The 12,236-nt window shown below is 46.0% G+C and overlaps 1 protein-coding gene across 1 annotated transcript; it reads left to right on the top strand.

Moving 5' to 3' along the window:
* Positions 1–1,035: 1,035 nt before the first annotated feature.
* Positions 1,036–7,511, top strand: CBLN4 (cerebellin 4 precursor). The gene is made up of 3 exons (XM_008699505.2): positions 1,036–1,326; positions 4,422–4,538; positions 6,202–7,511. Exons 1-3 carry the CDS (start codon positions 1,036–1,038, stop codon positions 6,397–6,399), a joined length of 606 nt encoding a protein of 201 aa, XP_008697727.2. The 3' UTR covers positions 6,400–7,511.
* Positions 7,512–12,236: the final 4,725 nt, after the last annotated feature.

Raw genomic sequence — 12,236 nt, 5'->3', positions numbered from 1 at the left:
CTGGGCACACACTCTCCGCGCAGCGCGCTCCCCGGGCTGGGTGGCCTCGGACCTCGGCAGACAGCAGCGGTGTGCGCCGCGCTTGCACCGGGGTGCGTTCAACGCCGGGCGGGAGCCGCTCGCTGGGGTCACTCGACTCCTTCTCCCCCTCTCCCGGGAGCCAGCGGGGTGAGCTGGAGGCCGACCCGGCCGGACGCCGCGCTCCTATAAATAGCGAGCGTGTGCCCGCCTGGCGCCCTCCCGGCTGCGCGAGGACAGACAAAGTTGTGCGCAGGGACTCGGGGAGCGCGGCAGCGGCTGGAGAGGACCCCGCCGCCGCCGAGCCGCCCTGCGCCCTGGAACTGATCCCGCGAACCGGTGCTCTCCGTGCCCGGGACCTGGCTGGCTGCTGCCTACCTGCCGACGTCCAAGAGGCGCCGAGGTGTGGGGAATTTTTGACGAGGCGAAAGTGGGAGTCGCTAGAGTCCTGGCCATGAACACAGCCTCACGTTCTTCTCAGTCCGGGAAACACCTTCTGCCTCTGTAATTCGTCCCTGCCGCAAGCCGGACGCATACCGGACCGACATCCGCACCGCTGGGCACCCACCTACCCCCGAGGCTTTTCTTTGAGTCTCCTTTGTTTTTCCTGCTCCGTCGTCCACCTGGGTGTGCTTGGGTTTGGGGTGAGAATTTATTACCGTTTTCCTCTTTGAGGTGTGAATGTGAGGGTTTGGTGACTTTTAGATGTCCAGGAACAAGGTTGGGTGCAGGGGCCCCAGGCAGGGCTGATTCTTGGGCGGAGGAGGGTGGGGTAGGGGGTTCTGCATGAGCTCCTTAAAGGACAGAGGTAACAGAGCCAGCGAGAGAGCGCGAGCGGAGACTTTGACTTCAAACCACAGAATTGGGGGAAGTGTGCGCGCCGCCGCCGCCGCCGCCGTTCCTGCAGCGCTGTCGATCTAGCCACAGGCATCTTCCCGAGCGCCGGGGTCCCGGGGTTGGAGGCGAAGCCGGCGAGCAGAAGCGCCAGCCGGCTGCGGCTGCCCCACACGGCTCACCATGGGCTCTGCGAGCCGGGCGCTGTCCGTGGTGCCGGCCGTGCTGCTGGCCCTCACCCTGCCGGGGCTGCCCGTCTGGGCACAGAACGACACGGAGCCCATTGTGCTGGAGGGCAAGTGTCTGGTGGTATGCGACTCCAACCCCGCCACCGACTCCAAGGGCTCCTCTTCCTCCCCTCTGGGGATCTCGGTCCGGGCGGCCAACTCCAAGGTCGCCTTCTCGGCGGTGCGGAGCACCAACCATGAGCCGTCCGAGATGAGCAACAAGACGCGCATCATTTACTTCGATCAGGTCAGACCCTGAGGGACGCAGGGCACCCGGTGTGTGTATGAATGGTGGTGGGGGGGTGGAGGGTCGATCTCCCGGCAGCCCAGAGCCAGGCTGCCTGCCCAGGCTAAGTTGGTCTGACTGGGATGTGGGGGATCATTTCAGTACTCGCCTTCCCAAATATGTCTGGGTCTGAAACTTCTGTCTCTCCCACCACCGCCTCTGCCCACATTCCCTCCTGGCCTCCGCAGAGAGGAGGGAGAGAGGCTGGGATTGCAGAGCCCAGCCACAAGAGCTCAGGACTAGTTTCACAGCAACAGGTCCATAGGAGCTGGCGGGAGTGTGGTCCCTGGACCTCGAAATCTCTTGGCCAGAGCTTGGCTCCCCGGCTCAGACTCTTCTGCGGGTGCTGCCCAGGTGGTTCCCGCCCGGTACCCTTGCAGTCCCCGCCTGGTACCCTCGCAGTCCCTGGATAAATGATTTGTTTCCCCCAGGTGGAGAAGCTTCTCCCCAAAGAGAGCTTCGGGGGTCCACATTCTCTGCGGAGCTCTCGCAGTTGGAGGCAGAGGGTGGGCAGCGATGGCGTGGGTCAGGTCTCTCCCACCTTTCTGCTGCCAGGATCCCCACGCACGTTGCATGCACCGCTGCAGCGGAAAGCGTTTCTGTGGTACTTGGAGAAAAGTTGTGGAGGGAAAGGAAGGGCGGCTGCAGGGACCTCCCGTTGGGAAGACCTGGGGAGCTGGTGCTCCCTGCCCCTGCTCCCGTCCTTTCAGATAATTGAAAATTACCGGGGAAAGACAGACTTTGGGGTTGAGGGTAGGTGGTGGGGAGGAAATGATGAAATCTGTGCCTTCTTTTTAGCGACCTGGAGCTCTGGGGTTTGGCTGATGAGAAACCCCAGGGGTATCAGCTTAGCTTTAGCAAGGAGTCTTAAAACTGGAAACTGACTCCGGGGTTTGTAATTTCAACCCTAACAGCACCCAGAGTCTTTTCAATTCCAAAGTCACTTGTGTAGTTCACGGTTGTATGCAAAGCCACATGTGTAGGAACACAGGTTAAGTGGTACTGCAGTGTGTGCCAGGGAAGGGAAGAGGTGACATTTCCATCCCTTACTTAATTGTTCCTAAGTAATGCACTCTCCAGCTGGCCAGGCAGAGAGTGTTTTTCCGGGGCTTACTATCAGATAGCTATAATTTTTAAAGAATTAAGCAGCCCCTTTGGGGTTTGGGTGCAGTATTTTCCATCCTGATGGAAATAAAGTCTAGCACCACCCCTGGTTTATATTTCAGTGTATTAATTAAATGTTGGACCGTTGTGGATTTTGCTCTGTACTGTGCCGTCTTTTCCATGACCTTTCCATCAATTAGAAGAGGAGAGGATTTGTTCTCCTGTTTGGGGAGCCATGCATCTCAGAGACCACAAGACACATTTAGTTACAAATCTCTATGTGTCTGGATGCTCTAATTACAGTGTGGAGTCAACACCCAGCCTTGTGTGCAGTCAACACTAATCAGACATTTCCATTATTGCTAATGAATTATGCTACTTGTATCTGAGTCAGGAAGTCCCTGCTAAGTACCTCAAATTATTTTAAATGTGCTTGAAAAAAATCTTTGTAACGTCTCTGCTGGGGATTATTGCATAGCTGGTGATTGGTTGTTGAAAGATCGTTGATCATCAGGTCGGAGAAAGAAATCTGAGGATTATTTGGAAGAAGGTGAAATCTCAGAATAAAATTATACACATACATGTATTTTAAGTCGAGGCTTGGACCTGGTACATCAACTTGACCCGCTACTATATTCTGGTGCATTGCTCAGAGGTGATATGTTTTTAGGAAACTATGCAAAAGGCCTAATATTGGCACAAATGCAGCATTTACAAGAGATAGTGGCAGATTGCCATTGATACGGTGGAAATGTATCCTTATAGGGACATCTGCTTTTTTGAATGCCAGTTATAGATTTATTTCTTGGAGAGAAATGGAATAAACCCCAGTTATTTTACAACTTCCCACCCCCAAACATTCTCACCCTCCTTCTCATAGGAAGAAACTTACTTATGTGACATTTGCAAATTTGGTGTAAGAGGTCACTTATTGAAATTCAGAGTTAATTTCATAAGCAGTAGAAACAGGCTGCACATCTTGGAATACAAAATGCATTGCTGCTTTCTGAAGAAATAGTGCCTTATTTTACTTTTCATTTTTGACCCTTGAAGTTTAAATAAAGAGCAGGTGATTGATAAGAAGATAATGGATAACACTGGCAGGAACACAAGAAGGCCACCAATTTCGCAGTCTGTCCTTATTCATGCTCTACTTTTTGGCAGCCTGCAAAGGCTGAGTCATTGCCAAAATATTATAATTAAGGCCTAGATGGCATAGGACTGAAAAAAATGGCCATGGATCTTAGGAGAGGTTTGGCGGAGACTCAGGGGAGGGCCAGGCATTCAGATCAGTCTGTGCACTATTCAGTGTCATGGATTATGTCACAGGGTGGAGGGGGTGCCCAGGCCTCTGTGTGATGTGTCCAGGAATGATTGCAGAGAGCCCACGGATGCCGATTGGCTGTCTTGGAAACGTCATCTCTGGACATTGCAAAGGCTTGTAGAGGATGGGAATATAAATACAGGGCAGATGCCTTTTATCTGACTCTCAAGGTAAAGCTAATATTTATAAGCCCTCCGTGTTACCTAGATGTTTCCAGAGCCATCAGGCCTTGCTGGAAATTGAGGCATGAATACAAAGCAGTTATTTTATTTTTTTCCTGTACCATTTAAAAGACAGAAAAACCTTCCATTACACAAATCTATTTTCCAAGTCACTAAAGAGGAAAAGAGTAGAACTCAATGTTTTATTCTCTATGGTTTCTTAAGCTACTTATGAAAGAAATAAAGTGAGAAAGGAAGAGAGATAGGGAGTTAAAGAGAAAAAGAGAGAGAGAGAAAGAGACACAGAGAGAAAGAGACAGAAAGAGAGAGAGATAGAGAAAGAGAGAGGGACGGAGGGAGGGGAAGAAGGAAGGAAGGAAGAAGGAAGGGAGGAAGGAAGGAACTTCTTTTACTTACAGAAGAGACTATTGTAACAATTTACTGTTACTTATTATTTTTATTTGTAGATCCTAGTAAACGTGGGTAATTTTTTCACCCTGGAGTCTGTCTTTGTAGCACCAAGAAAAGGAATTTACAGTTTCAGCTTTCATGTAATTAAAGTCTACCAGAGCCAAACAATCCAGGTATGTGTTTTGACCTGCTCCCTCTCTACCCCCAAACGGCAGTGTTTATTGGCAGTGGGTTATGTATTTAAGTATTTCTCCAAAGATGTGTTTTCATTATAAAAATAAACAACCATCTTTATAGTTTATTTTTAAAACACTTAATTTCCAATTTTCTTCTTTATTACATCCATTAAGGCTATGACAGGAAACATATAGAAAAATAAACAGTTGAATGTATTACCTTAATAACCACCAACGATTTAAAAAACATGGCTTAGTAAAAACTCAGTGGCACAAATCTCTTTATAAGATCTTGATTTCATTTAATGCCTGTGCAAAAATTCTTTGAACTTGTAAGGAAGAAGCTTGTAAGACTAGCAGAACTTTACGAGTACATATTAAATAAAGCGAATTTGCTATCATTGTTAAAAAGTATGAGCTACAGTTAACCATTAGAAACGAATTTATGAAGGAATAACGACTCACTATACTTTTTACGAAAGGGTGTTCCTCTGCACATGCTTTAAATAGTCTATCCTCAGTTACTCTGACCCTAGTGAATTCTTAGAAATTTCAGTTGCACAGTTAACAACATATTTTGTATTGTCCTTTCTCAGGTAATAGGCTTCACCTTACACTCAAAGACTAGTTCCTGTAATATTCAAATATGCTAACACCCAATAATGCCAATGCATGTCTGTGGAATTCTAGCATTCTTTTTGTCTTATGCTCAGTGAATGTGTTATATAGTACGGCCACAGGAAAGGTGGATTACTCTTCTGCCACTTTCACAGATCCCCGTGAATGGGTAAATTGATCATCCTCAGATTTAATTTATGCAGTACTTTTTTTTTTTTTTGACATAAAAGGAATGAATATCTACTAAACAAATTTACTAGCATGGAAAAGCTTTTCCCACACTCTGATATTTACAAATTTATGTGATGTTTAACACAGTATAATCAAAATTGGGCGAAAAATTTGAGTTTATTATTTGTTAATAATTTTGAGTTTTTAAATTATGGATTCTTTGCTAATTACCCATCATTAAAATCTTCACTAGTAGTGGTGATTATTATTTTTTAATACATATTTAATGCACATTTATTATTTTTAATACACATTATCAGGGAAAACAGAAAAAGAAATCACAACCCCCCCCCACATTCCATAATTTCAAAACTTCAGCACTAATGCCGGTTGCAGTCAACTACTAACCTGAAAAAGTTGTTGGTAGAATCTTGCTGTGTCTGGGTTTATCAGAGCAAAGGGCACTGGGCTTCTTTTTACTAATATACTGGGAAGCCTCAGGCTTGCTTCATTACTAAAAGATTGCTATTGAATGTAAGAAGTAAATAAAACAGCAAGCTTAATTTACGTGTTGAAGAGAGGCCAGTTTTCCCAAGGCTAAGTTGCTCTTCACCGATGGTATCCTTTTGTAGGCATTTCGGGAAATTTCTGTAGGAGATATTTAAAAAAACCTATTTCGATAAAAAAAAAAAAAACCAGCTCAGTGGACCTACTAAGTGTAGCCACTGTGGTTGGCAGTGGACCTACTAAGTGCAGCCACCACCTTTGGGATGAATTTGCTGAACGTCAGATATTTTACCAGGTCTGTCATCTCAGACGTTATTCATTAGCCCTGGTAGATGTCTTCAGTGATTTTTTTTTTCCCTCATAGGTTAACCTGATGTTAAACGGAAAGCCAGTAATATCCGCCTTTGCCGGGGACAAAGATGTTACTCGCGAAGCTGCCACTAATGGCGTGCTCCTCTACCTGGATAAGGAGGATAAAGTCTACCTAAAACTGGAGAAAGGTAACTTGGTTGGAGGCTGGCAGTATTCCACGTTCTCTGGCTTTCTGGTGTTTCCCTTATAGGATTTGATTTCTCCGTGATGTCGATCCAGGGGAGGGGTGGCCCACCCCTGAGTTACTGGAAGATCATTTTCTCATCATTGGATTGATGTCCTGTATCAGTTTCTCATGGGTGAATATGGATTCTCTTTAAGGATTCTAGGCCTGTCCGAACCGATACACGGTCTCACAGGTTATTTTGTGTGTGTGTGCGTTTCAGTATACTCGGATGGGGACCCCCAGCAGACGTAACACGTACATGTGCTCAAGTGTCACAGTTAAAAGCTGTCTGCAAGGTTTATTCTGAATTTAATTTCCCGGAATTGCTGAATTCGTTGCAGATGTGGAATTTTATTTATTTGTTTTTAAAAGACTGGCAACCGGGTCAAAGAATTAGAAAACTCTCAAGTTCTGACTTCAATCAACGGTTAGTGCGATACTGCCAAAGAACTGTGTGCTGTGCTGATATATTGATTACACTCGTTTTTATTCCTTTGGAATTAGTTTGTTTTGTTCTCTGACGGTAACTGGGGATTGTTTTTCAGTGACTGGCTTTGTGTCTTCTCTACAGGTAGGGTAATGAATGGCTTGCCCTCAAAGTTACCCTACGAGGTCACCAACATGACTTCCCTTAACGAAACAGAATGCTTCATAGTTGTATTTTAATTATATATGTGAAAGAGTCATATTTTCCAAATTATATTTTCTAATAGGAAGAATAGATCATAAATCCGACAAGGAAAAAGTTGCTTACCCGAGTTCTAAGTGCTCAGCCCCCAAACCTCCACCAAACCGCCCTCCTCCACTGGAAACCCTGTACTTTCTTGCTCAGCTTGAATTAACATGATGGATAATAACCACTTTATTAAAAAGCTAAGGGATTTTTTTCCCTTAGACATGACCACTTTATTAACTGGAGATGGGATGCCCTTGTTTTTAATTATACCTATTTTTCAAGCCTTCTGTTGTGTTTGAAAGTATCATCTGGTTTTGCCTTAATTCCTTAAATTGTATATATTTATCTGTTTAGCTAATATTAAATCCAAATATCCCACATCTAAACTTAGTGCAATATCTTATTTTGTCTTTTGTACAGGTCATATGAATCATAAAATTATTTATGTCTCTGTCATAGAATAAAGGTTAATATATGTTAGCTGAATTGTTTTGTCCTTTCGGTTTGGGAAATATGTATTCTCTGTGGTTTATTTGCTCCTTTTCACCAAACCTTCTTTTCCTCCCCTTTCTTGTTGCCTTTTCCTGGATTTTAAGAAAAGCTCTCTGAATCTGGGGGGAACGTTCTCTGAATTGGTGTAGGAAGTCTTCCCTGTGTTTAATCTGTTCAAACCCGGGAGTTGTCAGCCTGCCAAAAGAGAATCGATGGACTTGGTAAACTTTTCTTTCAGAAGGGACTCACTCTTAGGTAGTTAAGTTGAAAAAATTGGATAAAATCTCCTAAGGGTGCTCAGTGAATGAGTGCGTGGCCGTGAGTGTAAAGACCGCTGTTCTCAACGTGAAGACTTCGGGGAAAAGTTCCACCCCCTTCACAACACTAAAAGACAAATAGAAGATCACAGGTTTCTTTTGAGGAGGAACTATTATGATGTCTCATCTGGAGCTTTGGCTCCGTTTCCTGGTCTGTTGTCAATTAAAGCAAATTTGGAGAGCCCCTTCTGTAGACGGTGGCGGCAGGGAAGGTGTTAGTGGACCCTGTAGGAGAATACATGTAGGCAGGGCTTCTAGCATAATTGTGATTAATCACCAACTCAGAATATTCATTCATCACAGGAACACGCTCCTCCCGCCCCAAGGAAAATGATCTGGAGATGTTGGCATTGGATCCTCAGTGTTTTGCTTGGCAAGTTATTCATTCTCCAGCTGGCTTTCGGTCAGAAACTTTCCTCCTTGGTGATTGCATAATGTGAGAAAACAATACTGCACAGGGGACTTTCATCTAAATATGAGCGGCATCCTCCGCAAACGTACCTGTTCTCACGTAACCTGCGCCCTGGCTCTCTGTAGTCAGGGTTGCGTCTCTGCCTTGCAGCAGACTGGATTGTACTTGAATAAATACACCATTAGTCATTGTTTTGGCAAAGAGGCTCAAGGGTATTGGAATTATTAATAGACACCTATGATGGAACAGAGAAAATGTGGGGCTTAACCAAATAGACCAGTGTAGAAGTGTCTTATATAAACATGCTTGTGGCCATCCGTTGGGGCTTGCCCTTATTTGTCTTGATTTTTTCCGAACATAAAAAAAAACGTTGGCAAAGGGCTTGACTGTAATCCGTAAGCTCCAGTGTATATATTTTGGAATGCAAAATCCATTCAAAACCTCCCTGAAAAATTCAATATGAAAAGGCGCCGAAGCTGTGGCTATCAGATGTGGCAGGACACTGGCAGCAGGGAGGACCCCCAGTCGAGAGATGAGACATCTCATTCATGAGGTCCGATGAAAGCCTCGGGTTCTTATTCCAGACCGGGTCTAGGAGGTACGAGCTACAACAGACACAGTGGCTGGAAAGGTAAGGTTGAAGGCAGGGAACAAAAGGGACAGAATGATTTAGTCAGGGGAGTCCGGATTTGGGACAGACATAGGATGGAATTCTGCAACCTTCACTTACCAGCTCTATGACCTTGGGCAGGTTTCCTCACCTCTCTGAGCTCTAGTCACTTCCTTTGTAAACAAGAAATTGTGAGAATTTAGTAAGCACGTGAAGTGCCTCACTCCGTAAGGAAGCTCAACGAAGGGTTGGCTGTTATTACTAACACCTGAGCCCCAGCACAGCGAAGAAGCAAGTAGGGCAAAAGGAGGATGTTAAGACTGGCCCGACAAAGGGTCAAGAATTGAGTTTGAGGGGGACTGGTGGAAGAGCTGGAGGCAGGGGTATCAGAAGTGCTTCCAGAAATGGAGCCAGATGCTCCCTGTGTATTCTATGACTTGAAAATAGTTTCCAGAAATTGCTCGGTCCACAAAAATGCTAATTGAGCACAGTATTTGCATTGGCCCTGTCCACATTCATCAATGCCAGCACCATCCCTTCCTAGATGTTCCCCATCTCCTTTGACTGTTCCTTGATCTATTGATCGACAAATGCAAGCAATTGTCTGTAGCGAGCAGAATCCCAAGAAAAACACAACTGAAGGAAATAAAGAGGTTGTGCATAGGATCTCACTGATTCCAACTGCTTTTGGGGTGCTCCCCATGACCCCAGATTCTCTTAGAATGTGATTATTTAATTAAAATTTTGTTTTAATTTTTTTTTTTGTATTAAGTCTGTTTTCCCCTTTCTTTTTGGTTTCTGGAGCTCTATAGCCTCATGTCTTCTTTTGGCTTCTACTTTTTAGCAAACCACTGATTTAAATCTTGAAATAAATCTCTTCAGCCAGCATCGATGAAATTATCCTTCTAATGGGTCACACGCTTTGTTAAGGAGCTGAGTTCATACAAGTGGTGACATCTGCCCTTTTCAGACCTCCCTAAACATCAGACACAGTTAGAATCTCTGCAAGGAGCAACAAAGGTCTAAACGTGCGGTTCCAACTTGCCTTCCGACCGGGCGTACTGGGCTTTATCAATCCCCCTTTAGTGTAAACCGCTTGTCCCCAGGACAGTGGTAATCCACTGGTTATAGCAAGGTCCCTAAGTTGGTTGACCTAATGCCCACAGAGAAGTGATGAGCACAGGAAGGTGACAGCTGATGATAGTTGGCATTCAGAGCCCTGCAGCTACAATAGAATTCTTGTGCTAAGTGGTTCCCTTTGGTAGGGAGAGGGTGGGATTTAAGATGTTGGTTTTTTAAATAGGTTACTTGCAGGCCTACCTTTAATATGGATTTCAAATGCCTTAGAATATAAAAAAGATGCAATTTTTTGCCCCCCCCCCGACCTTTTTAAGGAAAACAACTCCTTTGGGAATTTGATTCTGAAGTTAAGTCAGCTTCTCAAACGAATGTGCATAAGAACCATCTGGGAATCTTGATAAAAATGTAGATTCCAATATAGTGGGTCTGCGGTGGGCCCTGAACCTGCCTTTCTAAAAAGCTCCCGGATGAGGCTCATGGTCCTGGCCCGGGTACCCCACGCTGAATGGCGAGACTGGACGTAGTTGTTTGTTAAAGGCTTGTTACTCAAAACGTGGTCTGTGGACTAGTAGCGTCCACATCACCTGGGGGCTTATCAGAAATCCCAGGTGGGGTCTAGACTCCCCCCAGACTTGCTGACGTGGAATCTGCATTTTTCCAAAGGTCCTTTTGGCCTGCTCCATGGTTTTTAGGCACAGGAGAGTTTGTGAGTTTATGAAGACAGAGTTACTGTCTTTAAGTAAAACCCGAGACCGCCAGCATCAGACTCTCTCGGGCTGGGCTTCAGGCAGCCGCCGTTTCACCAAGTCCCCAGGTGATTCTTTTAACCTCAATCCATCCAGGTGCAGGGCATTTCTTTGCAGTGACGCAGAACTACCGATGCTCCTGTTAGCCTCCCTATTGATAACGCCGCGGGCTGAAGGCAACGCGCCCGGAGCTTTCGTGCGGGTGAACGTGGGACTCTTACTTTGCGATGGGAAGAGGCTCCAGGGACTGCTGCCAGTGTGTGCAGAGGAAGGACTCCAGGAAGACTTTGCCTAGAGCAAAGGTGTGGGAGACGCTTGCGTGAAAACGAAGGTAAGTCACCCACGGAAAGTGGCTTTCTGGTGAAGAGAGAAAACCCTTAGTGGCCCTCCTCATTCTGTCAGCGTTTGTTCTGAAATAAAGATGTAGTTACGTTGCGTTTTTTCTTTGCAAGTGTAAGCACAGGTGGTGTTCGGCTTCAGAAGACACTGCTCCGTCGAGTAGAGGGTGTGTGTTTGCACACGTGCACGCGTGCGTGTGTGTGCTCAGAAGGATCAACAACAACATTTTCTAGCAGGTCATTCAGTACGTTTAAAATTCATCCAAGGGCAGAAGTCTTTCTTAACAATTTTTAGGACCCGTTGGTGATATTTACAATGAGAACCACATTGTACTGAGCTAAGGAAGCCTTTATTTCCCCTGGGTCACCTTGAGAACATAAATTTTGACCCTCTGACTTTCCAGGAAACCCTAGAGGGCTTCGGTCCGGCCGTTCCCGGGAAGCTGAGGGGCTCCCAGAAATCCGCTCTGCGCTCGCAGGTTAGGGCTGGAGAGAGGCTGCTGTTATTGTTTATTTATTTATGCCGTCGGTCATGTTTCGGCTTCACTGCCAAGGTATGATCAGTAAGAGGAAGAAAATGTAGGGACATTAATGCAGGTCAAGTGGCTATTTTCACATTACTTTTTCTCCCCCTTTGGGATAGGACGACATGGCTTAAAAGGACTTTTCCACCCAGTGGTTTTCTTTCAGAGGGTTCCAGAGAGAAGGGACGTGTGGAGAAGCAGGAGCAGGTCCGGGCCCATTTCAGGGTGGGAATACGGTGCTCCGAACGGTCGAAGCGGCGGAAGATCATTAAGCCGGAAACAAGTTCTGGTGGGTCTGGAGATGGCTGTGTGATGACAAGGGACAAGACCGTAGTGTGTGGTTAGGGTGGCACCGGACCCCATGAGGCTGCTGCATTGGACGCGGAACAGGCCGAATGCTTCCACCCTGCCTACTTATGTCAGAAAACTCTCTAGGCCCCGAGTGACACAGCAAAATCCTTCTTTATTCTACAGTCTGTAGCCCCCTGTTGTGACTGGGCAATTATCCTGTTTGACCCAAGATGACGCCCGTCTGCCTGATTCAGCGTTCCGGTTGGGGCTCCCGGGCTTTGATCCTTTTCTGTTTACACGAAATGGACCCAGTTCCCTTTGTAAGTCGTGTGGGGCTGTTTGTCTTCCAAGTTCCTTAGCTATTTAGAAATAAGC

This window comes from Ursus maritimus, unplaced genomic scaffold (genome assembly GCF_017311325.1).
Source record: "Ursus maritimus isolate PB19 unplaced genomic scaffold, ASM1731132v1 scaffold_22, whole genome shotgun sequence".
In the NCBI taxonomy this organism is placed as follows: Eukaryota; Metazoa; Chordata; class Mammalia; order Carnivora; family Ursidae; genus Ursus; species Ursus maritimus.
The sequence above is the reverse complement of the archived record's forward strand: the minus strand, read 5'-3'. Positions and strand labels throughout refer to the sequence as shown.

Excerpts from the sequence above, each read along its gene's own strand:
- CBLN4 (XM_008699505.2), top strand. The coding sequence starts at position 1,036 with ATGGGCTCTGCGAGCCGGGCGCTGTCCGTGGTGCCGGCCGTGCTGCTG. Across the intron at positions 1,327-4,421 it reads GCATCATTTACTTCGATCAG|ATCCTAGTAAACGTGGGTAA; the intron begins GTCAGACCCTGA and ends TTTTATTTGTAG. Across the intron at positions 4,539-6,201 it reads ACCAGAGCCAAACAATCCAG|GTTAACCTGATGTTAAACGG; the intron begins GTATGTGTTTTG and ends TTTCCCTCATAG.